We start from the raw sequence: 24192 nt of genomic DNA on the forward strand, positions 1-24192 counted from the left end.
ATATAACAAAGATCTGTATTTAAGTTTTGTCGATTTGGAAAAGGCATATGACAAGGTGTCAAGAGAGAAGCTATTCAATATGCTACGGTTATATGGTGTCAATGGGGCATTATATCAAGCAATACTTAGTCTTTATTTGAGTTGTGAGTCAGCAGTTAGAATTGAAGGAAGTACAGGAAGATGGTTTAATGTTAAGTCTGGTGTGAGACAAGGATGTACATTATCCCCTCTGTTATTCATTATCTATATGGATCACATTATGAAGGAATGTGGTATTAAACCTGATATCAGAATTGGAAATGTTAATGTCAGCTCTTTGCTTTATGCAGACGATGTTATACTTCTAAATAAATCCGTTACAAGTCTGCAAGATTCTCTGACTAAATTGAATAACTGTTGTAATAGATATGGTATGAAGGTCAGCAATAAAAAGACAAAGACAATGAAAATAGGCAGAATCATTGAAAATGTCAACTGTGTTGTGAATGGAGAACCTGTGGAACAAGTAAAACATTTCAGCTACTTAGGCACAATTTTTACTGAAGATGGTAAACTAAATATAGAAATAGACAACAGAATCAGCAAAGCTGGTATCGTGGGAAGTCAATTGAATAAATTCATATGGAATAAGAAAGAAATTAGTCGGAACACTAAATTAGCTGTATACAAGACTGTGTTCAAACCAATTTTAACTTATGGATCTGAGAGCTGGGTCAGAAGTAAAACACTTGACCAAAGACTAGAGACCGCAGATATGAGAGTCCTGAGAAAGATTAGAGGCATGAACAGATGGCATCAATGGCAATATCATATTAAAAATGAGGATATTAGGAAAGAACTTGACATTGTCAGCATCCAGGAATGCGTTAGCAGAGCTAATCTCAGATGGTATGGTCACTTAAATAGAATGGGAGAGGAAAGATTAGCAAAACAAGTGTTCTCTGCCAGGTTGGCAGGAAAACGACCCAGAGGAAGACCAAGATATAGGTGGATTGATACGGTACAAAGTGCCTTAGACGATAGAAATATAAGATCTGATAATGTTGGAGTCTTGACAAGTAACAGACTGATTTGGAGGAAAATTGTAGATAGGAAGTTAGTAATGATGTTATTTTTTCATCTAGTACTGTCATATCCTGTACACCCCTGAGGGTACATGGCAGGAATTTGATGATGATGATGAACTTTTACATATCAAGGTATGTCATATCAGAATTCTAATTCATTAGCTGAGCTATAAGGAACACATTAATTATCAAAATACTCTAATTTTACATCTCTAGATTAAATAGGCACATATTCATCATAAAACAGTAATTCAGAATTCTAAGTAAAACTTGCTAACAAAGGTCAATTCACACTCAACTAAGTGTTGCATACTCTCAGGCTTTCAGACTACTAGTCCAATATGATCAATGCATTACTGATCACAAAAGTCACTTAAAAGTTCTCTTTCTTCTCAATCAGAAATCTGTTCTTCTCTCTTTGCCCCAATACTAATCGTTACAAGAATAAGGAATTTACTGTACTTTACCAGTGTCCTGAGAGGATATCACGTTTCTTTTCGTCCATCCTTTGTTGTCAGACGTTTTCTGCTTTATTGAGTCGCGTCAACGTGGAGGTTACGCTGATCGATGGAAATCGCCACTCCTTGCACTTTGCCATATAAACGCTCATCTACTGGATCGATATCGTCATCTCAGCCGTCCTTTTTGAGGAACTTATTCCGCTGTTTTGCATCGGTAAACTTTTACCGATGGCCCTAGTTGATGTCTGCCGTCAGCTTACGTATAGCATGCCCGACTCCTTCAGCTAGCAACCTGGAAGGAGATTTCTTCCAGCGCCGTCGATCGGTCAGCACTCTGCTTGTCCACACGAGAAAACAGGAACAGAAAAAACGGGGGGTTCAAACCCGAGTGAACTCGCTTTTTATTCTTCTTTTTAGCGCCCTCGTTTTGTAATGGAGGATCTCTCACTGTGCTCTCCTATTCGTCCCTACGCGATTGTGTAGGGGTGCAATTGCCCCTACGCCCTTAAGGTAATTGTAACAGGTTTTCTTTTATATTTTTCTTACTTAGTGCAAGCATTTCTAGCTCAGAATTGTGTTCCTTGTTAAATCTTGAATGAATGACTTTTTTGTCGAAAGAGTCCTCATTCAAGATCTAACACTGTACAGCCTTCAAGGTATATGTCAGAAATTTGATGATATATATATACGCACACACAGATACATTTGATGAAAGTATAAATAACTATAAATGTAATTTACAGTTTTATTATTTGTTTTTACTTCTAATTTGTCTTCAAGTTATATTATTATTATTTTTAGTCAAGATTCAGACAATGAAGTCATTAAAGACCAAGGTTTAGTGAGTATAGTTTTTTTGTTTTTTATCTGTTCATATTTTATATATACATCATTGCAACACAGGGCAAACTGACAGGCTGTATCACATGACTAGGTAATATACTTTTCTGAAGTTACTTGCAAAGTAGTTATAGAAAAATGTATGCTAGTGTGAGGCATTGGAATGTTGGAACAGCAGCCATCAGCAGATACACATTCATCTCTCACTGTGTCAAACACCATTGTAACTAACTACTGAAAAGCCTCAACCATATCTCTTAGATAAAATATAGGCTGAAAGAAATTCACTATAGCAGACTATTTCTGTTAAAGTTGCATTTTAGTCTCACCATAGTGAGAGTGGTTTGTGTAGGAGTAGAGTAACTGGAGGATTACAAATATTTTCAGGACTATTAGAATTTATGTAAGGAACATAGAAATATTACAGTAACTTGAAGTTTCCATAGGTATGTTGACTCAGTATCTTCCTTGATTAGAAATCTGTAGTATAGAAACTAACACTTAAAAAAATAGTGCTAAGACCACAATGATCTTGGCAGAGATGTGCTCACTAAATTCATCAGATATTAAGCTGTTCTTGTTGATTGATGTCATTAATGCTTTCTTAAATCGGTTGCATCTCTTGTTCTGTGATGGTAGTTTTCTCATTTATATTGTGTAGTTCAGGAATTTCGATTTAGAACTAGAATGCATGTTGGTTCTGATGATAATTTTCTTATAGTTGTAGTTCAAGATCCTTTTCTCAAGTGTCATGCATGCTATTTTTTGTGGGAATAAATAAAACCTGGTTCTATTGGCAAGAGTTTGATGATCATGGCTTTGGGATGTGAAGTGGTAGTCATGCGACTGGCTGAGTATATCCTTTCTGATCCTCTAACAAGTCTTTGTGACTAATGAGGGAATTAGATATGAGAAGGATGATAAAAAAATGTAAGGATAACCAAATTTAGAGGTGACATATCCCTAAACCATTTGAAAAACCAAAGCAGGTGCATCAGTTTTTGTTCTGTAAGTGTCTGATGGACAAGAAGGTAGTACTTATGTAACTAAATTGTGAATGCATTATCAATACATTTACACATCTGTTCATAATAAATTCTTTGGGTGCAGAACCCAACCTCATCTTCTTCAGCTGCTCCCATTTTTATATGGGGCCGCTGTTTCTGATAAGTCTTCTCCACTTTTCTATTGTAGACTGCATCTTTGTACAGGTTTTTCTCCTTCAGATCCTCCTCTACATTATCTTTCCACCTCTTCTTTGGTCTTTCTCTTCTTCTTCTTCCTCCTTGTATTTCCATCATCATGATACTTCATCCATCATATTATTCATTTCACCTCATTGCATGTCCATACCATCTTAATCTCACTTCTTGTATTTTGTTTATAATTGCAGTTACCTTTACAATACCTCTGATGTGTTCATTCCTCACCTATTATTTCCTTGTTATTCCTTACAGCCATTGACACACCCTCATTTCTGTAGCACTAATCTTGCTTTCATTTGACTTCTTCGTAGGCTGTGTCTCCATTCCATATAACACTGTAGGGCTCACCATTCTGTATATTTTTCCTTCCAATTTCACTGGAACTTTTCTGTCACAAAATTCCTGACATTTCTTTCTAAGTCTTCCATCCTGCCTGAATTCTGTTATTGACTTCCCTTTCCACTTCACCTTTACTATCCACTACAGAACCCAGATATCTGAATTTATGTACTTTCTTGATGACCTCTCGATTCAGCACTACATCTTCTTAGGTGTCAACACTTTGACCACACGCCAAATGTGAAGTTTTTCTTCTACTGAATTTCAGTCCTCTATCTTCTAATACTCTGTTCCATCTTATCAGCTTTTGTTCCACTTCCTCTCTTGTTTCCACTTACAGTACAATATCGTCTGTATATAATGTACTCCAAGGTGCTCTTTCTCTCTTTCTCACTTGCTCTGTCAAAGTATCTATTATTACATTAAAGAGAAAAGGACTGAGTGCTGATCCCTAATTAAACCAGTTGTTACCTCAAAACTCTGTTATTGCCAAATAGCTCCTAACTGTTTTTCTTTCCTAACTTGTTGTTATTAAGGCAGTTTACTTCCTTCTCTTCCTCCTAGTGCATAAGGCTGAGATTTTTTCCATGGATACCTCTGTCTTCTGCCACCAATTCATCTTCTCTCCATCTCTCTAGTCAGCCATTTTTTTTCTTTTCTGTTATTCTCTGTAAGATTAATTTATGCCTTCTCATTTTATTTGCTGGGATCCATGTCAAAAGCTACTCTTGGAATCTTTCTCACTTCTGTCGATTCTCAGTACCATATTTACTCAAATATAACTTCCACTTTTTTCCCCAAAATAAAAGTTAAAAAATTGTGGTGCAAGATATATGCAGGGATTTTCAGAAACTAAAGTTTTTCAAGAAAAAACTAAATTGACATTTATAATTATCTCAGTATTCATTATAATTTATAATTGTTCACATTTATAAAATGAATGCATTTAAATTTTTGTTATTAACGTTATTTACGTGATTGGCCGCTCACCTTCATCACACGATGTATTTGAATCTTTAGCGACAATTATTGTCGCTGAAGATTCAAATTAGAAAATGACTAATGAGAAGTGAAAGTTGAGCATGAAATGGACAGCAATGGTAGGCCAATAGAGATAGCACAGCTATAAAGACGTGCGTGTGATTCGTGCAGTATTAACAAAAGATTGCATGACCCAACGACAAAGGGAAGCTGACTATTGTTGAGTTGATGTGCTGATTCTCTTCAAACATATTCCAAAATATTTGCAACTGCAATAACAACATTCATTCGCTAACTATTTTTTTTTCATGTGCAAGGTATATGCGAAACTTTTCAATTTCTTTTTTTGTAAAGTAAAATCAGGGGTGCAAGATATAGGCAAGGTCGAGTTATATTTGAGTAAATACAGAATGTGTTCAGTCCTTTTTCATCTGAATTTTTTTATTTCATTGGTGATACATATTTGCTTAAGTAGTTTTTGATATTTTATGCTGACATTTGGTGTGGAAATTATTTCATTTAGCCACCTGTTTTTTGGGGCGTTTCCATATCTCTGATCAATATAACGATATGGCCTTAAAATTTCAATTGAAGATCTTTATTTTTGTTTTATTATGATATTTAGATTATGTCCATATATTGTTTAATTTTCTGTAAACAGTATTTGTTTTTGCCAATATTTGCATTATATTTCTATTCAGTTCCACCTTCAGTATCTGCATTTGCCCCTAAGCATGTAAAATTCTTAACTTTTTCTACTTCATGCTTACTGATTTATTATTATTATTAAACACTATCTCCATGGAGTCTGGAGACTCATTGTGGGAGATCCAAACTAACTATTATACACACAAACCTAATCATACATCTCCTTAAACTCATTCACTGACAAGACACTCACAACTGATTCTGGCAATCTATTCAACTCATTCACCATTCTCCCCATAAAATATATAGTCTGCACAGTCTTACACAATTCCATGAATGACCCCCTAGTTCTCTATTTGTCATGAATTAAAAATTTCCTTTGCATCGATTCTCTTTATTATCCTAAGAAGCTATCATGTCTCCTCTTTTCCTCCTATGAACTAAATTCGTAACCCATGCACCCTCAACTTATCCTAATAGGGATAATTCTGCAGACCTATAACCAGCTCAGTGACTCATCTTTGAATACTTTATGCCACCTCCTCATCCCCAAGAAACCCATGTTCCCAAACCTATGCAAATAAGTCAAGTTGCTGCTGAATCATAGTCTTATAAAGAGGAATAATAACCTCCCTATCTTTACTTGTTAACATGTTTTACAGCATTCAAGTAATCCTTTCAGTTCTACCAGCTTTTGCAATATGTCCTCTTAACTTCAAGTATCTGTCCATGATTATTATTATTATTATTGTTCCAGGCAACTCCAAGGAGTCGACAGACTCATCGAGGGAGGCCCTAACATCATGTCAAGAACAACTATTCGACATTCACACAGTATCTATCATACCTTGCCTTAAACTCATTCATGGTCATAGCACCCACAACAGACTCTGGAAGCTTATTACACTCATTCACTACTCTCCAAGTAAAAAACCTAGCTCTAACACCCTTGTCAACCACGCTCCTGCCCAGCTTCCATTCATGGCCTCTAGTCCTCCCACCACCAGTCATATTTTCAAAAATATCTTCTGGATCAATCTTATAAAAACCCTTCAGTAATTTGAATGTCTCAATCATATCACCCCTCCTTCGCCTATCGTCCAATTTCTGCAACCCACAAATCTTCAACCTATTCTCATAAGGTTCATTCCACAGACCTGCTATCATCTTGGTCACTCGTTCTCTGGATCCTCTCCACTTCCTCCCCATCAAGAAGAAACCCTGGTGCCCATAACTGGGCCAGTAGTCCAGATGGGGTCTTATCAAGGCTCGATACAGAGAAACAACAACTTGTTTGTCTCTGCATGTTAAAGTATTTTTCAGAAGCCAAGTGATTTGGTGAGCTGTTTTAGTCACTTTTGCAATGTGCTCCCTAAACTTCAATTCCCTATCCACCAACACTCCAAAATCCCTGGCCTCATCAATCTCCTGGAGTACGGTTCCACCAATGCGATATACTGCTGCTAATCTTTTCACCCCAAAGTGCATAACCTTACACTTTGACACATTAAAATGACATCCATTTTTCCTAGCCCAGTCCTCCAAACTATACAAATCATCCTGTAAAATTTTGACATCCTGTGTACTCATAATTGCTCTACCCAACTTTGCATCATCAGCAAACAAGTAAACACTTCCTCTCAAATCCTTTCCTATATCATTGATGAACAAATTGAAAAGCAGTGGTCCAAGAACAGAGCCCTGTGGCACTCCACTAGTCACAAGATGTCTTTTAGACTCCACTCCTGAATAAACCACTCTCTGGTATCTCTCCTTCAACCACCCTCCTATCTATCTCACCAGCCCTATATCTATCCCCATCTGCTCCAGTTTACTGATTAGGGTTCTATGTGATATCCTATCAAAAGCCTTGTCAAGGTCCAGTAGTATTACTGTGAACCCATTACCCCTATCCAGTTCAGCCGTCACTGTGTTATAAAACGTGAGCAAGTTACTGAGGCATGATCTACCCTTCACAAAACCATGTTGTCCCCCATACAATATTCCATTTTCATCTATCCAATCCTGTATTCTTTTCTTGACTAATTTCTCTAAGATCTTGACAACGATTCCTGATATGCTAATCGGTCGGTAATTTACAACAGCAGTCTTGGAACCACCTTTATGGAGTGGAACTATTTTCCCCTCTTTCCACCCCCTCGGGACTAACCCAGACCCGAGACTCAAATTAAACAAAATGGTCAAGGATACTGACAATTCTTTAGCTACTTCTCGTACAACACAAGCTGGTATACCATCCAATCCCACAGATGTATTGACATTGAGGTTATGCAATAGGCTACTCACCTCCACTTCATTCACCACAATTCCTGTATAATCTACTGGTCAAGGATACTGACTATTCTTTAGCTGCTTCTCGTACAACACAAGCTGGTATACCATCCAATCCCACAGATGTATTGACATTGAGGTTATGCAATAGACTACTCACCTCCACTTCATTCACCACAATTCCTGTATAATCTACTGGTACATTCGTTTCTGCAATGTCACCACCTGGATGATATATTCTTGCAAAGTGCTCACTCAGTAACTCAACTATATCAACTGATTCGGTTACCTCCCTACCATCGGCATTCTTTAAAATCATTCTGCCATGTACATTTTTCCTTTTACTTGCTACATATCTAAAAAACTGTTTAGGATTCTCTTTAGCCTGCATGGCCAATGTTCTTTCGTAATCTTTTTTGCTTTTCTTACCACACTCATTACCCTTCTGGCCTGCGCTTTATACCATTCGTGTGCCTGCCAGTCACCTTCCTCTTTAAATTCCCTCCATAGTTGTTTCTTTTTCTGTAGCTCAAGCTTAATGGTGTTATTCATCCATTTAACCCCTAGTTGATTCATTATTCAGACTCTAGGTATACAGTCAGCCATTGCTTCATGCAAACACTTCTTAACTACCTCCCATGCTCTATCGACTTCTAGTCCTTGCAGTTGTACATGCCATGGCACTGAACCAATCAAACTCCTAAGCTTGTCATACTTTCCAGCCCCTTTAATTCCACATGTACCCTGTCTTAATTGAAAATTCCACACCTTTAGCCACCTCCCAAGTCAAGACCCTATGATCACTCTCACCAGTTGGTGGCAATGTGGTCATATTTATTACAGCCAAATCCTCAGATGTAATTACTAGGTCAAGCACTCTCTGACCCCTAGTATTTTCCATTACATGCTGTCGCAGATAGTTATCCCTTAATAACCGCATAAAATCCAATTCCTTCCTCCCTTGTGTCCTCTCCTCACTCCAATCAATGCGACCATAGTTGAAATCTCCCATAATAATCACCCTCCACTCATTTCTTCTATTTGCTTGTGCATAGTGTCACCACCATCTTTTCCATCACCTGGTCTGTAGCAGCACCCAATTGTATATTGAGTTCTGCTAGCCACAATCTCACAACGAATGGCCTCAGATGTGCTCTTTTCTCTATCCTGCAATTGAACTTCTATTCTCCTTGGCTGCAGCTCATCAGCTATCATCAACAATACTCCCCCCCCCCCATTTTATTCTCCCTGTCATTCCTGAACACACTATACCCATCACATTCAATCCCACTAGCTATATCATCTACAGTCAGCCATGTTTCACTAATACCAATAACCTGTGGTCTGGAAGTGGCCAAAAACTCTTCCTTCTTGTTCCTAATACTCCTAGCATTAGTGTACATGAATTTAAGACCCCCATTAGCCCCAAACCTACCTTGATGCCTTATATTAACTATCCCACTCAGATTTGTTGTCCTTATTTGCTCGGGCATATTATATTCATTCTTACATTCATCTACCTCCCTAAGGACTGTGTATCTACTCCCCCCCCCCCCCTTAATAAATCTAATTTCCCTGAATTTGCACATCCACCACATTCAGCAATGCTTTCTCAAGTCTTCTTACACCGTAACCATTCAAATGCAAGCCATCCATCTTATATAGATCCTTTCGCCCATCAAACTCACTCCACACGTCCACAAATTCCACACCTCTCGTCATACATAACCCACGCATAAAGTCATTCACAATTATGGTGCTCCTTTTAAACATTTCACTGTCATACCGTGGCAAAAGACTAATCATTCTAACTCTCTCACTCTTTTTTTTTTGCTACCTCAAACAATTCATTCAGGTTTTCTGTCATTTCCATTTTGTCTCCTTTCAAATCATTTCTTTCACCCTTTCCTTTTGCTCTCTAATAGACTCAGTTACATCCTTTATGGTCGCACCAGGTTGGTACAATTTTGTCAAATCCTCCACTATCACACCTCGTACTAACGAGTCTCCATACAGCACTCTATCCTTCATTTTGTTCATGTTCACACTCATACATCTATTTTTCTTGCCATACTTTTTGTTATTGGCTGGTTCATTCAGTCGACTTTTGCTCATACGCTCTAGCTGCTGTTTTGCCCTTTGTATCGCACCATTCAACAACGTGATCTCACTCATTGCGTCTATCTCATCTTTTTTATTCTCAGTAAAGCCATTAATACTATCATTCACACTTTCTACATTCACACTCTCACAATTCTCTTGTACAACCTCGCCGTTTCTTGTCATATCCCTATTTTCTTCATTTTGAAGTTTGACAAAAATATCACACCCACGATCCAAAATACTCTTCAATTTCTCATTCTCCCTACATTTTTGCACACATTCACTTCTTTATTATCATCTAACCACACCCTGACTGCACTCCGCATAGCGTACATTTCACAGCTAGTACACTGAATCGTCTCTTTTATACTACCGTTCTTTGATAAAGATGGCGAACCATCATTACTGGCCGCCATTTTCCTTCGTACTGGAGCCATACTTACTTGCAACGTATTTTATCAAATTATATATTATAACACACCAAAAACACAGAAAAAATACACTAAGAGATGCAAGGCAAACAAAACTACGCAATATTAAATAAATTTATCAATGATAACTGAAAATAATACTTATCTTATCTGGAGCGTTCATGAGCTTTCATGATTATCCCTAAGTCCCTAGCGTCATCAATTTATTGCAATCCATTTCCATCAATATTGATGCAGTGTACATAACCTTTTCAACTCGAGGTGCATAACCTTACATTTTGAAACAATAAGTTGATAATCCTTATCCTTTGCCCACAATGCCAGTTTATTTAAATCGTGCTGCAGTATATATATATCACCTTTATCATCTATTGCTCTCCCCAGTTTTGCATCATGAGCAAACAACTGAATATTCCCCCTTAAATCTTTCCTTATATCATTGATATACAAATTAAAGAGTAGTGTCCTTAGTACAGATCCCTGAGATACTACTGTACTAGTCGTTCTAGATTTCACTGCATCATATATGACTCTCTGATATATGTCTGTCAACCACCCATCTCCATGACACTAGCTTTATATCCATTCTCATTTGCTCCAACTATTGTAATAGTTTGCCATGTAGTATTTTGTCAAATGCTTTTGCATTTGACTAAATAAAAGCCAAGATGCTCATTATAGAGTATTGCATCCCTATCCACCCAATGGGCAAACACCTTTAACCATCTTTTCCAATACTTTAACAACCACTCTTAAAATATTAATTGGTCTGTAATTAACTGCCATGTATACTTGCTGTTCAATTTAAGAAATTTTTTTTTTCATTTAATTTGTATTCTTACACCCCTGTAACAGTCAAAGACAGTGTTAAACAGTAAACCAGACATTACACAATCCCCCCTCTCACACCAGGCCTTGTCTCAAACCATTTAGTTGATATTTGCTGCACAATTATTCTCACATATTTGGTAAGAATTCCGTAGCTTCTAATAATTAACTATAATGTTTCTCTATCAGCTTTGTCAAATGCTTTGGCAAATTTATAAAATTTAGGTATACTAGGCTTCTAAGTTCTATGCTTTCTTTTGTGTAATTCCTTTATGTAAAAATGTGATGCACAGTACTCTCACTTGTTCTAAAACCAACTTGATCATGCCTTAATATCTTTTCTGTTTCACTTTTAATCTTATTTATCAATATGTTACAGTAGTATGTTACAGTAGAAAAATTTTTCAGCTACTGACAGTAGACTAATTCCTCTCCAATTTTCATGAGTAGTGAGATTACCTTTCTTTAGGCTTATAATTATCTAGACTTCTAATTTTTTAAGAAATGAGGGGTCATCTTTTAGGAAAAATCCTAAAAGATCCAGCTATTGGGCTAAATTGGATTGCCTTGGCCCTGGGCTGATGATCTTAGAATGTAAGCGTCCCAAATTTGGAGCAGGCTCATGCACCCAAATTTGTTGAGGTTTGGGAAGTTTTTCGTAGCTGAGGCTGATTCAAGGAATAATTCTTTCATTTAAGGTTACACGGTGATCAGCACTCATATTTGTAAATTTAGGGACACAAAAGCACACGTGTTGAACAGATTATTTTATTAATTACTAACAAAATAAAACTTGACGTTTCGACCCCTGTATCGAAAATTTTATTTTATTTATTTTTTTAATCACTAGAGGTCAGGCTAGGGAAAAGGATTAATTAACTACCTAGATTTAGTTTACCGGTATACAGGGCATGAGCATGTAGCTTGGTTCCTTATACACTTGTATTCTTCCGATGATGACCTCGATACAGGGGTCGAAACATCAAGTTTTATTTTGTTAGTAATTAATAAAATAATCTGTTCAACGTGTATTTTTGTGTCCCTAAATTTACAAATATGAGTATCAAGGAATAATGTTTTATACCAGTACTTGCTGTGGTGTAATAAAGTGGCCTTCTTCCAGCGTATTCTATGGTAGATGCCCAATGCATGGTCAACAAGTATGGACTACATCAGGTTCCACCTGATATAATCCTTGTATTCAGATATCCTAATATTGGCTGTCCTGCCTGTTTGGCCATAGTAGGGCAGTTTGCAACTGCAAGGGACCTGGTATACTCCAGGTAGGTCTAGGGGGAAATGGCTGCTCTTTGGTGAAGCGGATAAGAGATGCCAGTTTCTTATGTGGTTTATAACTAGCTGTGAGGCCATATTTTCTTAGGATTTTTGTTAGTTTTTCGGATGTATCCCAGATATATGGAATGGTAATAGACTTAAAGGATTGGGAAGTTTTGCTCTGAAAGCTCAGCTCTGAAACACTTCCTCCTCCTTATTCACCAATGTCCCACTCAAAGATACTTTAGACCAGTATTCCCAATTTTTTTTATATCATGCCCCACCTCAACGCCCCAAAGATTTTGATGTCCCCCCCCCTCACCGACAATGGTGAGTTTTTTAATATATCAGTGATGAGGTGACGAATGCAACATCATTTTCTAATTGCCCCCAAAATATTCAAATTGCCCCAAGTTGATAAACACTGCTTTAGACCTAATCCAAGCCAGATTTCCTCCCGATATCTCAGCCCTATTTCAGTTCACCATGAACTCAGGTTATTTTGTTTGGCAAGGAAAATTCTACAAACAGATAGAGAGGACAGCCATGGGTTCTCCACTCTCTCCATCCCTGGTCAACTTCTTTATGGACACTTTTGAAAAAAAAAAAAGCCTTAAACTCTGCCGCACATAAACCCACTGTGTGACTACACTAAGTGGATGATGTGTTTGCCATTTGGCCGCATGGCCTGGATATACCACAATTTCTCAACACACTTAAACAATCAACACTCTATGATCCAGTTTACCTTGGAAAAGGAGAACAATAACAACAACAGCCTTCCTTTTCTAAACACTCTGATTACAGGCTAGCCTGATGGTTCTCTTTTCTCTGTTTACAGAAAACCTACACATACAGGTAGATACATTCACCAGCAGTCACCCCCCCCCGCCCCAACAATATGGAATTATTAAAACCCTATATAACATAGCAAAATTAATCAGTTCAGGTAACAATGCCCCAACTACTGAACTTAACTATATTCTTTACACCTTCTTAGCCAATGGCTACAATCTCCAAAAAATATTAAAAACAGTTAAACACTCCTCCCCCCCCTCTCCTCTTTCATAGCAGAGATTGCTCTAAATCTGTCACCATTCCATATATCTAGGGTATACATTTGGAAAAACTACCAAAAATCCTAAGAAAATATGACCTCACAACTAATTACAAATCACATAAGAAATTGGTATCTCTTATCCACTTCACCCTAGACCTACCTGGAGTACACCAAGCCCCTTGCAGTTGCAAACTGTCCTACTAAATCCAAACAAGGGACAGCCAATATCAGGATATCTAAACACAAGAATTGCATCCAGTTCCACCAATACAGCCATTCAGGACTTGCTGACCATGCCCTGGACACTCACCACAGAATAAGCTGAAAGAAGGTTACTCTATTACATCGCAGCAAATACAAGTGTGAAACTACTCACCAAATCTGCCTCAGCTCTAAAAAAAACTCTCTAAACCGCAAAAAATTTGGGTGCATGAGACTGCCCCAAATTTGGGAGGCTTATGTTTTAAGATCATCAGCCCAGTGGGCAAGACACCCAATTTAGCCCACTAGGGGGGGCACGATTTAGGACTCTAGGCCTGACTTCTGTTTCCTTTATTCAGCCTTATTTACTCAGTGTTAGTGCCTGCATGCACATATTCATTGTTTTTTTGTGATCCCTGATGATGGCAATGTAACATTGCCGAAATATAGGAAGGTATTGATTAAAGTTTTTATAATGAATAATTTAGTTTACATTGTTATTTCTTAAAAAATTAGAAGTATGTCTAACCAACATATAAGCATATCTAAAAGACTTATAATTATCATAGCTTCTTTTTGCGTTTTAGGCATCTTTTCAGTCTCTAGTATATTGTTAAAGATCAGTTGCTGCTTATTAGCAGCGACTGATCTTTAACAATATACTAGAGACTTAGTTCTCTTAAGCATTTCTACTGCTATATTATCATTGTCCCATGCCTTTCCAATTTTCATCTTCTCTATTATGTTCATTATTTCATTTTTAGATATTTGTTCTAATGTAATATTTCAATCTATATTTATAGGAGGTTCTTCCATTATTGAACTGCTAATCATATTAGTTATGTTGTTTCTACATTTAAAATCTCATCAAAGTATTCTTTCCATTATCTAACAATCTTATCCTTAGCAGGAAACCATTGTTATCCCTTATAGCATTTACTTGCTTCTTTTCTTCGGAGTGCAGTTTCCTTGTTACCTCATAAAGTTTTCCAGTATGTCCTAAGACAGTTTACCAATACTCATTTTACAAATAAAAGTTAATCGAAAACATTCAACTAGCATACCACATATATTAAAAACTTTGTTAAAATGCCTGTTTGATATACTATAGTGTTGTGAGCGTTCACGCTTAGAAGCAAAACACACGGGATGTGACACTTGTGGCATGAACATGTTAAAACTATGAAACCTGGAAGATACACTCTGGTATTTTCTATTTCATTAAAAAGAAGATGAAAGAAAGAAAACTGGTCTCAATCTACTAAACTGATTTCAAGACCCTTCAGTGGGTTGTGACCTGTACTTTGTAAAATACTGTTGTAGAAGACCATTCCTTACCTTATGGAATTTACTTCTACAACAGTATTTTATTAGAATATATCTGAATCCATCTTTCTGACAGCCATGGTTACAAGATTAGCAGTCTTGAGAGAAGGAATGACCTGAAATTTCAGAATTAGATCCTCCTTGCTGAAGTCATAAACTGCTTGAAAGATCCACAAAAATAGTGATTATCTTTAGGCATTAACAAAACCATTTTCAATGTAGGTGACCTAAATCCAGCCTGTTGTTTTATAGGTATTTTGTTGTAGATGATTGGGAAAAATCCTATTGTAAAGCAATATTTCGGGAGTTTTAAGCAGATGCTAAACACAGCAGTAGGTTTATAACTGGTAGCAAGAGATGGGTCTTTTCCATGTTTTAAAATGCTATTATTTTTGATTTCTTAAAGAGTATTGACAATGTTCATTTCTCTAACATATCATTATACATATTGTTCAGCCATTTAATGGCATTTGGGTCATGGTTCTATATGAATTCTGAATGGATGCTATCTAGGCTAGCTGCATTTCCAGTTTTCAGAGATTTTGTAGCCTACAAGTTATAGAGATGTGAAAGCTTTTCACAGAAAGGATAAGTGATGGAACATATTTCTCTTGAATTTTAGCTTTGCCTTCATCTTTCTTGTAGTACGTTTGCCAGGTAGATAAGTAAGGAATTGATATATTTTGTAATGTCATTAACATTGACAAGTTAATGTTTTTTGAAGATCTAGTGTTGGAATTAAGTCTTCTTATTAAAGTCTTGGCTTTAGTACCAGAATTTATAAAGATGTTGTTTCTTAAGGTCTTTATATTTGTTTTTGCTAGCCTTGTCAATAGAGCAACAATTCAGAAGGTTTGAGTCATTGAAGATGTAATTCTTAAATAATCTTTCACTTTCATCATTCTATCCAGGGATGTATTTCTTTGATAACTGATTGGTTAATTGAAGGTACTCTTACATGGTTCTGTACCAAAAGTTAATCGAGACAGTAATTCAGGAGTTGTTTAATTGAAGGTTGGATATTTAAGAGGTTACTTTAAATAACATTTAATCACTAAAATTTTATTATTATTACTATTACTTTTGGAGACCTGTAGGGAGTCAAAACTCGTTGAGGGGAGGCCATACATAACCATCACTAGCTGTTATACTTTCTCTTAATTTCATTCACACTTGATGCACTTACTGCTTCAACAGGCAAACTGTTTCACTGACTGACTACTCTGTGAGAGAGAAAAAAAATCTAGTTCTCACTCCTTTCTTAATTGCACACAAACTTAACTTCCATGGAACTCTTCTCACCACCTTCCATATATGGAACAATTTCATCAACTGATATCCTTTGACACCCTTTTAGAAGTTTATAAACCTCTATCGTACCACTCCCCTGCCTTACTCCTGACTGCAGTCTACATACGCTCAATCTGTTCTCATAATGTACATTCCATAATCCCAATGTCAACTTTGTAGTTCTTCTTTGCACCATTTCCATAGTTTTTTTTTTTATTTTTTTTTTTAGTTTTTTATTATCTTCTCAGAGCCCAGGTGACCAGAACTGCACACATTATACATCCTGGTATGGTCCTTCATGATAATGTAAAGAGGCAAAAACAGTTATTGATTCTTACAATGTGATGTTCATTACAATATTGCAGTTATCCTATTAGTTGTATTTGCAAATATGGCCATTGAACTTCAGTTTCCTATCCATCATAACTCCATGATCTCTGGCTTCATCAGTTTTTTTCAAGCATAATCCCAGTATAATGTGCCCTTAGAAATCTCATCACACCAAAGTACGTAGCTTTACACTTATAAACATTGAACTGACAGCCATTATCATTTGTCCACTGTTCCAGCAGTCATTTTCTAAGTGCTGAATATCATCTGATCTCTGATTGCTCTGCCTATCTTTGTATCATCAGCAAACAGTTGCAGATCTCCTTCCAGGTTTTTCCTAATATCATTAATGTACAGATTGTATAGATTGAAACAGTGGTCCAAGGACATCACATAAGTATACTATGGTTACCTTAAATCATGCAGATTCACACACCCCCATATACCACTTTGATACTTGTCCATTGGCCACCCACTTATCTAAGTCAATAGTTTATATTCCAATCCCATATTCTTCAGTTTATGCAACAGCCTTTCATATTTTGTATTCTGGTTTATTTTAACAGTTGTGAATTTATTAAAAAAACATCTAATATGTGTAATTAACTAATCACCAGTGCCCCTGATGATAAGTCTTACAACTTATGAAACTTGCCAGGTTTTTATTTTTTATTAAACTCTTTAATTACATGATAATGTTGTCTCAATACTGAAAACTTCCCATAGTACCGTCATCTTCCGTCAAATGCTTTAGCAAAGTCTAACAGTATCATAGTATATTCATTCCCTTTATCTTATTCAGCCCATAATATTATTATAAAATATGAGCTGTTTACACATGACCTCCCTTTAGTAAACACATGCATTTCCTTGCAAAGTACAGCTTGGTCAACCCACATCTGTATGCAAGTTATTACCAACTTCCCCCCTTAAAATCTTCAAAACCACTCCACTAATACTGAAAGGTCATTAGTTAAGACACATCAGTTTTTACTGATTTGTTGATTTGCTAGTTTTTGCTAATTTGCTGAAGATGGCAAATTAACCCTTTAACTGCTGATTTTATATTCTACTGACATTGTCCCATGTGCTGAATTAATTTTACAAAAAATTTATAAATGAAATCAATTAAAATTCTTACTGAAGTAAGAAGTCCGAACAGCATCATACATTCTTGATATACACTTGTTCACTCACAAAAATAGCAATAATAGTGTTTTATAAAATTTGCATAATCAAGGGGTGTCCACTTGATTAAGAAAATTACACACATTAATTTATGTAGAATCACTAGGATCTTCTTCATCTGAAGTACACAATTCACTTAACTTGGACAATTCTTCATCCGACTCATTTGTTGTCAGCAATTGATCAATTCGATCATCAGCCAGATAACGCGGATATTTACTGGTAGATGCCATATTAGGACATCACGGAAATCCCCGCGGTCATGGGGTTTATTCATCGTGCTGCATATTATTATTCGTGATACCTCCAAGGAGTCCGGAGACTTATCACAGGAGGACACCTACTGTACAACTCTCAGTCTCCAACCTCTACTACCAATCATCCACATTAATGCCATCTACTGCCCTTCGCCACAACTAGTATTTTTTGTCTCTAAATTGTGTGTGTTCTGTAGGGCCGATTTGTCTGTATGCAGGATGAAAAATCGAGTTAACTCGATCATAGCAAGGTCGACATTTTTTTCCATGCATGAGCTAACTCAATCGTACAGTTAAAGGGTTAAATATGGAAATAGACAACAGAACAAGCAAAGTTCGTGGGGTAGGAAGTTAACTGAATAAATTTATATGGGATAAGTGAGAAATTAGTCAAAACGCTAAACTAGCTGCATGCAAATAGTGTTCAAATCGTGTGCGAAGGCTTCTGTGGTTCAGTAGTTCGAGAGATAGATTCCGGTACTGAAACTACATGTTTATTAAATATGAACAGGATACGTGAAAAATCTGACGTTTCATAAGTCGTATGACTTATGTCATCAAGGGTATTGGTGTATAAAAAAAGTTAAACACAACTAATAAAGATTAAATTCATAGTCCATTCGATGTTTCCAACTGTAACATTGAATGTTACAAATCAATTTTAACTTATCGGTTTGAGAGCTGGATTGGAAAAAAAACATGATCAAAGACTGGAGATATGAGAGTTCCGAGTAAGATTATGGGAGTGAACAGATGATATTAATGGCATCATCATATTAAAATGAGGATATTAGGAAATAACTTGCCATTATTAGCATTCAGGAATGTGTAAGCAGAGCTAATCTCAGGTGGTATGGTTACTTAATCAGAATGGCAGAGGAATGATTAGCAAAACAAGTGTTCTTTGCAGATTGGCAAGAAAAAGACCCAGAAGAAGAAGGTCTTCTTCTGGGTCTTTCTGGATTGGAATCTTGATAGATAACAGATTAATTTTGATGAAAATTGTTAATCGCAAGTTAGTAATGAAGTGCCTTTTTCATGTGGTGCTGTTGTTAAATCTGGAATGAACACTTAAATTGTCTTTGAGTATTTCATTCAGGATTTAACTGAAATGCAAAGAAATCTCCTAAAAAGAATTACTTGTAAATAGATAATAATAGAAATCTTTGTATATATAGTAATAATAGTCCATTCATCCAACCACCATCCCGGGGCAGAGCTGACTACTACCGGGTGCGTCCCCAGGTGGCGGATCGGGAAACAGCCTTCAGATATGGAGGTTAGCTGCGATATAAGCAGAGCAATCTGGCGAATAAGCAGCCGTGGACCAACAGCGACTGAGCTATCAGGGCGTGGGGGAGCAGAAGTGGTAACTCTGTCTCACTTAAAACCTCACAAAGCCCAATGACAACTCGGTGACATGGCGAGTAGTGCCGCCATTAAATAAGTACCTACTGGGGTCACCAGCCCTGACATTGGGAAGCAGCATTGTCAGTACTGACACAAGGTTGAAGCCAAATGATGACGGAAAAGCTTGTGATCAGAGATTTGCAGATGGCAATATGATTATATTGTGTACGTCTGTAATACTGCGGAGCAGAAAGCAAATGGAGAAACTACTGCTCTACCTTATCTCCAGAACAACCACCATGGCGAGCAAACCCTTACAATTGGCCCCAAGTTCCCGGCGTCCCTTAAATGGGACAGGGGTGCAAAGAATCTCCGGGCTCAAAATGGTGTCCACTTTTAAAATTGCAACTTGGAATGTCAGAACTCTGTATGAAGCTGGCAAATTAAGAAATGCCACAAGAGAAATGAAGAGGCTGGGCATCCGGATTTTGGGAATTTGCGAGACAAGATGGCCAGGATCTGGAAAGTGTCAACAAGATAATATGACAATGTATTACTCTGGGAATGATGAGAACAAACATCGACATGGTGTAGCTGTAATAGTAGATGAAGAAATCAATAAATCAGTAATAAATTGGATTCCATTTTCTGAAAGGATAATGCTGTTACAACTTAAGGGAAACCCCGTTAACATAAATATCATCCAAGCTTATGCACCCACAGCTGACAAAAGTGAAGAAGATGTTGAAGAGTTTTATGAACACCTGAAAGAGATTAAAAACCTAACAAAGAAACATGATATAAACATAGTGATGGGTGACTTCAATGCAAAAGTGGGAAGAGGGGGTGATGGAGAAATTGTTGGCGAACATGGCTTAGGCACCAGAAATGACAGAGGAGATCGCCTAGTCCAATTCTGTCAGGAAGAAGATCTAACAATAGCAAATACCTGGTTTAAACTTCCACCAAGAAGACTGTACACTTGGAAATCGCCTCAAGATAACCAACATAATATTGTCAGAAATCAAATTGATTATATACTGATAAATAAAAGATTCCACAGTAGTATAAAGAGTGCAAAGACTTATCCTGGAGCAGATATCTCATCAGACCACAATCCCATAGTTGCAGAAGTACGTCTTAGATTAAAATCAGCTAAAAAATCACAAAAGAAGAAAAAGAAAATTGATGTAGAAAAACTGAAAGACCCGAACATAAATAAAAGTGCCAAGACACAGCTTAACCTGCGATTACAACAGATTAACATAGAAGAAAATAAAAGTGTGGAATCTCTTTGGAATAGCTTAAAGAATGCCATCGTAACAACAAGTATTGAAGAAGTAGGTTATGTGAATAATATAAAACAACAGGAATGGATGACAGATGAGATTCTTTCTCTTATTGATACAAGAAGAATGTATAAAAACAAAGACCTAGTCAGGTATACAGAAACACATAACATCATCAAGAAAAAAAAAAGAAGCCAAGGAAAATTGGATGAAAAATTTATGTACTGAAATTGAACTGCTTCAGAAACAACATGATAATTTCAATCTGTATAAGAAAATCAACGAAATTTCCGGAAAACTGAGGAAAAAGCAAATAGTGTCTCTAAGAGACGAAAATGGGAAAATAGTTCTAGAAGAAGAGAATAAAGCACAGATTTGGATAAAATATGTAACAGAACTTTTCAATGATACTAGACAGAAGCCTATAAATATAAAAGATAACATTCAAGGACCAGCAATCATGAAATGCGAAATAGAGAATGCTATACAAACAAGTAAAACAGGAAAAGCCAGTGGACCAGATGATGTGCAAACAGAATTTTTAAAATTAATCGAACCAGATAACATCAAACTTCTTGAAAAACCATTTAATAAAATATATGAAAGTGATGAATTTCCATCAGATTGGCTCAAATCTACATTTATCACTATCCCAAAGAAACCCAAAGCGAATTCCTGTGGTGACTTCTGACTTATTAGTCTAATGAGCTAAACATTAAAAATATTTTTGAAAGTAATTCAGAATCGCATTTATAGTAAAAGTGAAGAAACTCTAAGTGAAACACAATTCGGCTTTCGAAATGGTTTTGGTACTAGAGAGGCCCTTTTCTGTACCCAAATATTGATACAAAAATGCATAGAAAAACAGAAATCTGTCTTTATGTGTTTCATAGATTTTGAAAAAGCATCAAATAAGGCTAGACGAACAAGACATAAGACTAATAACAAATCTGTATTGGAATCAGTCAGCTACCGTTCAATTAGACAACATTACCACCAGTGATATTAACATCAAAAGAGGAGTGAGACAAGGATGTGTGCTCTCACCACTCCTGTTCAACATATATGCAGAGGTAATCTTTAAAAAAGCATTGGAAGAATGTCCAGAGGGAATCACAATAAATGGAAAGATTGTTAACAACCTACGATATGCAGATGACACCGTGCTAATTGCAGATAACATTATGGATCTCCAAAAACTCATTGACAGAGTATACATAGAAAGCCAAAGAATGGGAATAAATATAAACATCAACAAGACAAAATACATGATCATCAGCAAACATCCAGCCTCATCAATGAAACTGACACTCAATGGGAAAAATATTGATCAAGTGTCAAGATATAAATATCTTGGTTGCTGGCTTAATGAACGGTGGGATCCAGAAATAGATATAAAGACAAGGATTGAAGTTGCACGGCAGTCCTTCATGAAAATGAGAACACTATTCTGCAATAAAGACCTAAACGTGGAAGTCAGATGCCGAATGCTGAAATGCTACGTGTGGTCTATTCTGCTCTATGGAGTTGAAACATGGACATTGAAGGCGACAACCATCAAGAAAATCGAAGCCTTTGAGATGTGGCTATACAGAAGAATGCTAAAGATATCATGGACAGAAAAAATTACCAATGAAGATGTCTTAAAATCCATTGGCAAAGCTAAACATCTTGTACAAATAATCAAGAAACGAAAAACATCATATCTTGGACACATCATGAGAAACAACAAATACCAACTTCTACAAACTATTTTGGTAGGAAGAATTGATGGCAAAGGAACTAGAGGAAGAAAAAGAATATCATGGTTTGACAACATCAAGACGTGGACAGGAAAGAGCAGTGCACAACTGCTCAGATTAACACAAGAGCGCAGTTTGTTCGCCAAGATGGTCGCTGACCTTCGATAGAAGATAGCACAATAAGAAGAAGAAGTCCATTCATGTAATTTTCTATGTAAATATTTTGTAAATGGTCCTTAAATAACTGACAAGAAATAAAGTAATTTAGAGGTGACTTTGTAACAACAAGGTCAGAGTTTAGAGTAAACTATTGTATTCCGATTATAAACATGACTGCAGGCAGTTGCTACATGAACCCAAGGCACGTGCAAGGTGAAACACTTCTTGAGAAGGTGCGATGGGCAAGCAGAATTAGGTGGCATCTGCAAATCAATGACATATTTTGGGAGAACAGACACGGAGCATATAAAAGTCTTAGTGACGTGAGTTTGTGGTCTTTTTTTGCCTTTTTCATTCCTAGTTCAGGTTTTGGTGTTTTCACTCTCCCCCCCCCTGCAGTTTTCCGTGCAATGGGTCGTAGCTTCAAGGCGACGGAGTCAAGCGGGAGTCGTTCAGCGGCGGTAATATTGTCAAATAGCGGGCTTGTCAGAGCATAGCCATCCATGCGACGAGACAAACAGCATAGGCCGAAACTTTGTATAGCTCCAGCCATGCCAGACAGATTCTTATACATAAGGTAAAGAAGTGATCCATGATTGAAATCACCAAGCAGTCAAGGCAAAGAACAACAGTTTGATGAATAGGTTGATGATCTGAAAGAAACCTGCAAGAAGATATGATGAAAAGTATCTCCTAATGTATTCGTCTTGGTAATGTAAAGCTTTATTTCTTATTGTATTGTGTAATTCTTAGGCCAAAGTGAGCTACAGTGTAAAATTTCCTGTGGATCAAACGTTAAGACAGATTTTAGGACTTTAGTACCTATCTCTCTAACAAGGATCTTTGCAGTTATGGAAGTGTAGAGTTACAAGAATTGTCATTAGTTTACGGTTAGTTTGAATTTGATGTGTTGTATGTGCATTAATTGAGGAAGAGGTAAGGCATTCATCTAATATTTGTGTTAAGTAATCGGATTTAGGACAGTTTGGATTTGTTAATATCACCTAATGAGAGATACCTATTGTGAACTAGATCGTGTTGTTAATTTTTACATAATTAATTTTAGGAATCTTCATTTAGCTTAGTTTTTGATTAACATGTATTGTATTTTAGAATGAATAAATTTCTTAACCCAAAATACGTGTATGATTTTCCAAGCCAATGCACCGCCTGCTAATAATATCGAACCTATATAAGTAAAAATGATGGAAACCGTTACGACTGCTGTTTAGAAATATTAGTAAGGGCTTGTTTAACGTTGATATTTATTGGAATCGTGATAATCTGTAGGTCAAATCCCTGACAAGAAGTTCTCTCTTGAATAGGAATCAAGATGGCCCAGCTAAACAAATAAATTTTCTTGATTCCAAAAAGGACTTGACCCCAGAATTTATAGATCATGGAGAATTCTCTTTGTTTGAAGACTTTGCACACAATTTAAGATTGAAGGAGAGGACACGAAAGATTACAACAAAGGTGCAGCATACAAGGGATATAGTTGAGGGTTAAAAGACAAGATTTATCCTTGAA

The 24192-nt window shown here is 36.6% G+C and overlaps 1 protein-coding gene across 3 annotated transcripts in view; it reads left to right on the top strand.

The window, feature by feature from the left end:
- The window catches only part of LOC150095180 (calcineurin-binding protein cabin-1-like), a 1028489-nt gene that overhangs the window by 254853 nt on the left and 749444 nt on the right, over nucleotides 1–24192 (top strand). For all 3 annotated transcript variants that reach the window (XR_016550194.1, XM_090411711.1, XM_090411712.1), the window contains exon 17: nucleotides 2330–2369. Coding sequence is in view for 2 of the 3 variants with exons in the window: in XM_090411711.1 (XP_090267837.1) it covers nucleotides 2330–2369 (40 nt within the window). In the remaining variant the exon portion in view is untranslated. The remainder of the gene's footprint in view (nucleotides 1–2329; nucleotides 2370–24192) is intronic.

This window comes from Typopeltis vanoorti, chromosome 21 (assembly GCF_054136105.1).
Source record: "Typopeltis vanoorti isolate ZY-2024b chromosome 21, IOZ_Tvanoo_1.0, whole genome shotgun sequence".
NCBI classification, from domain to species: Eukaryota; Metazoa; Arthropoda; class Arachnida; order Uropygi; family Thelyphonidae; genus Typopeltis; species Typopeltis vanoorti.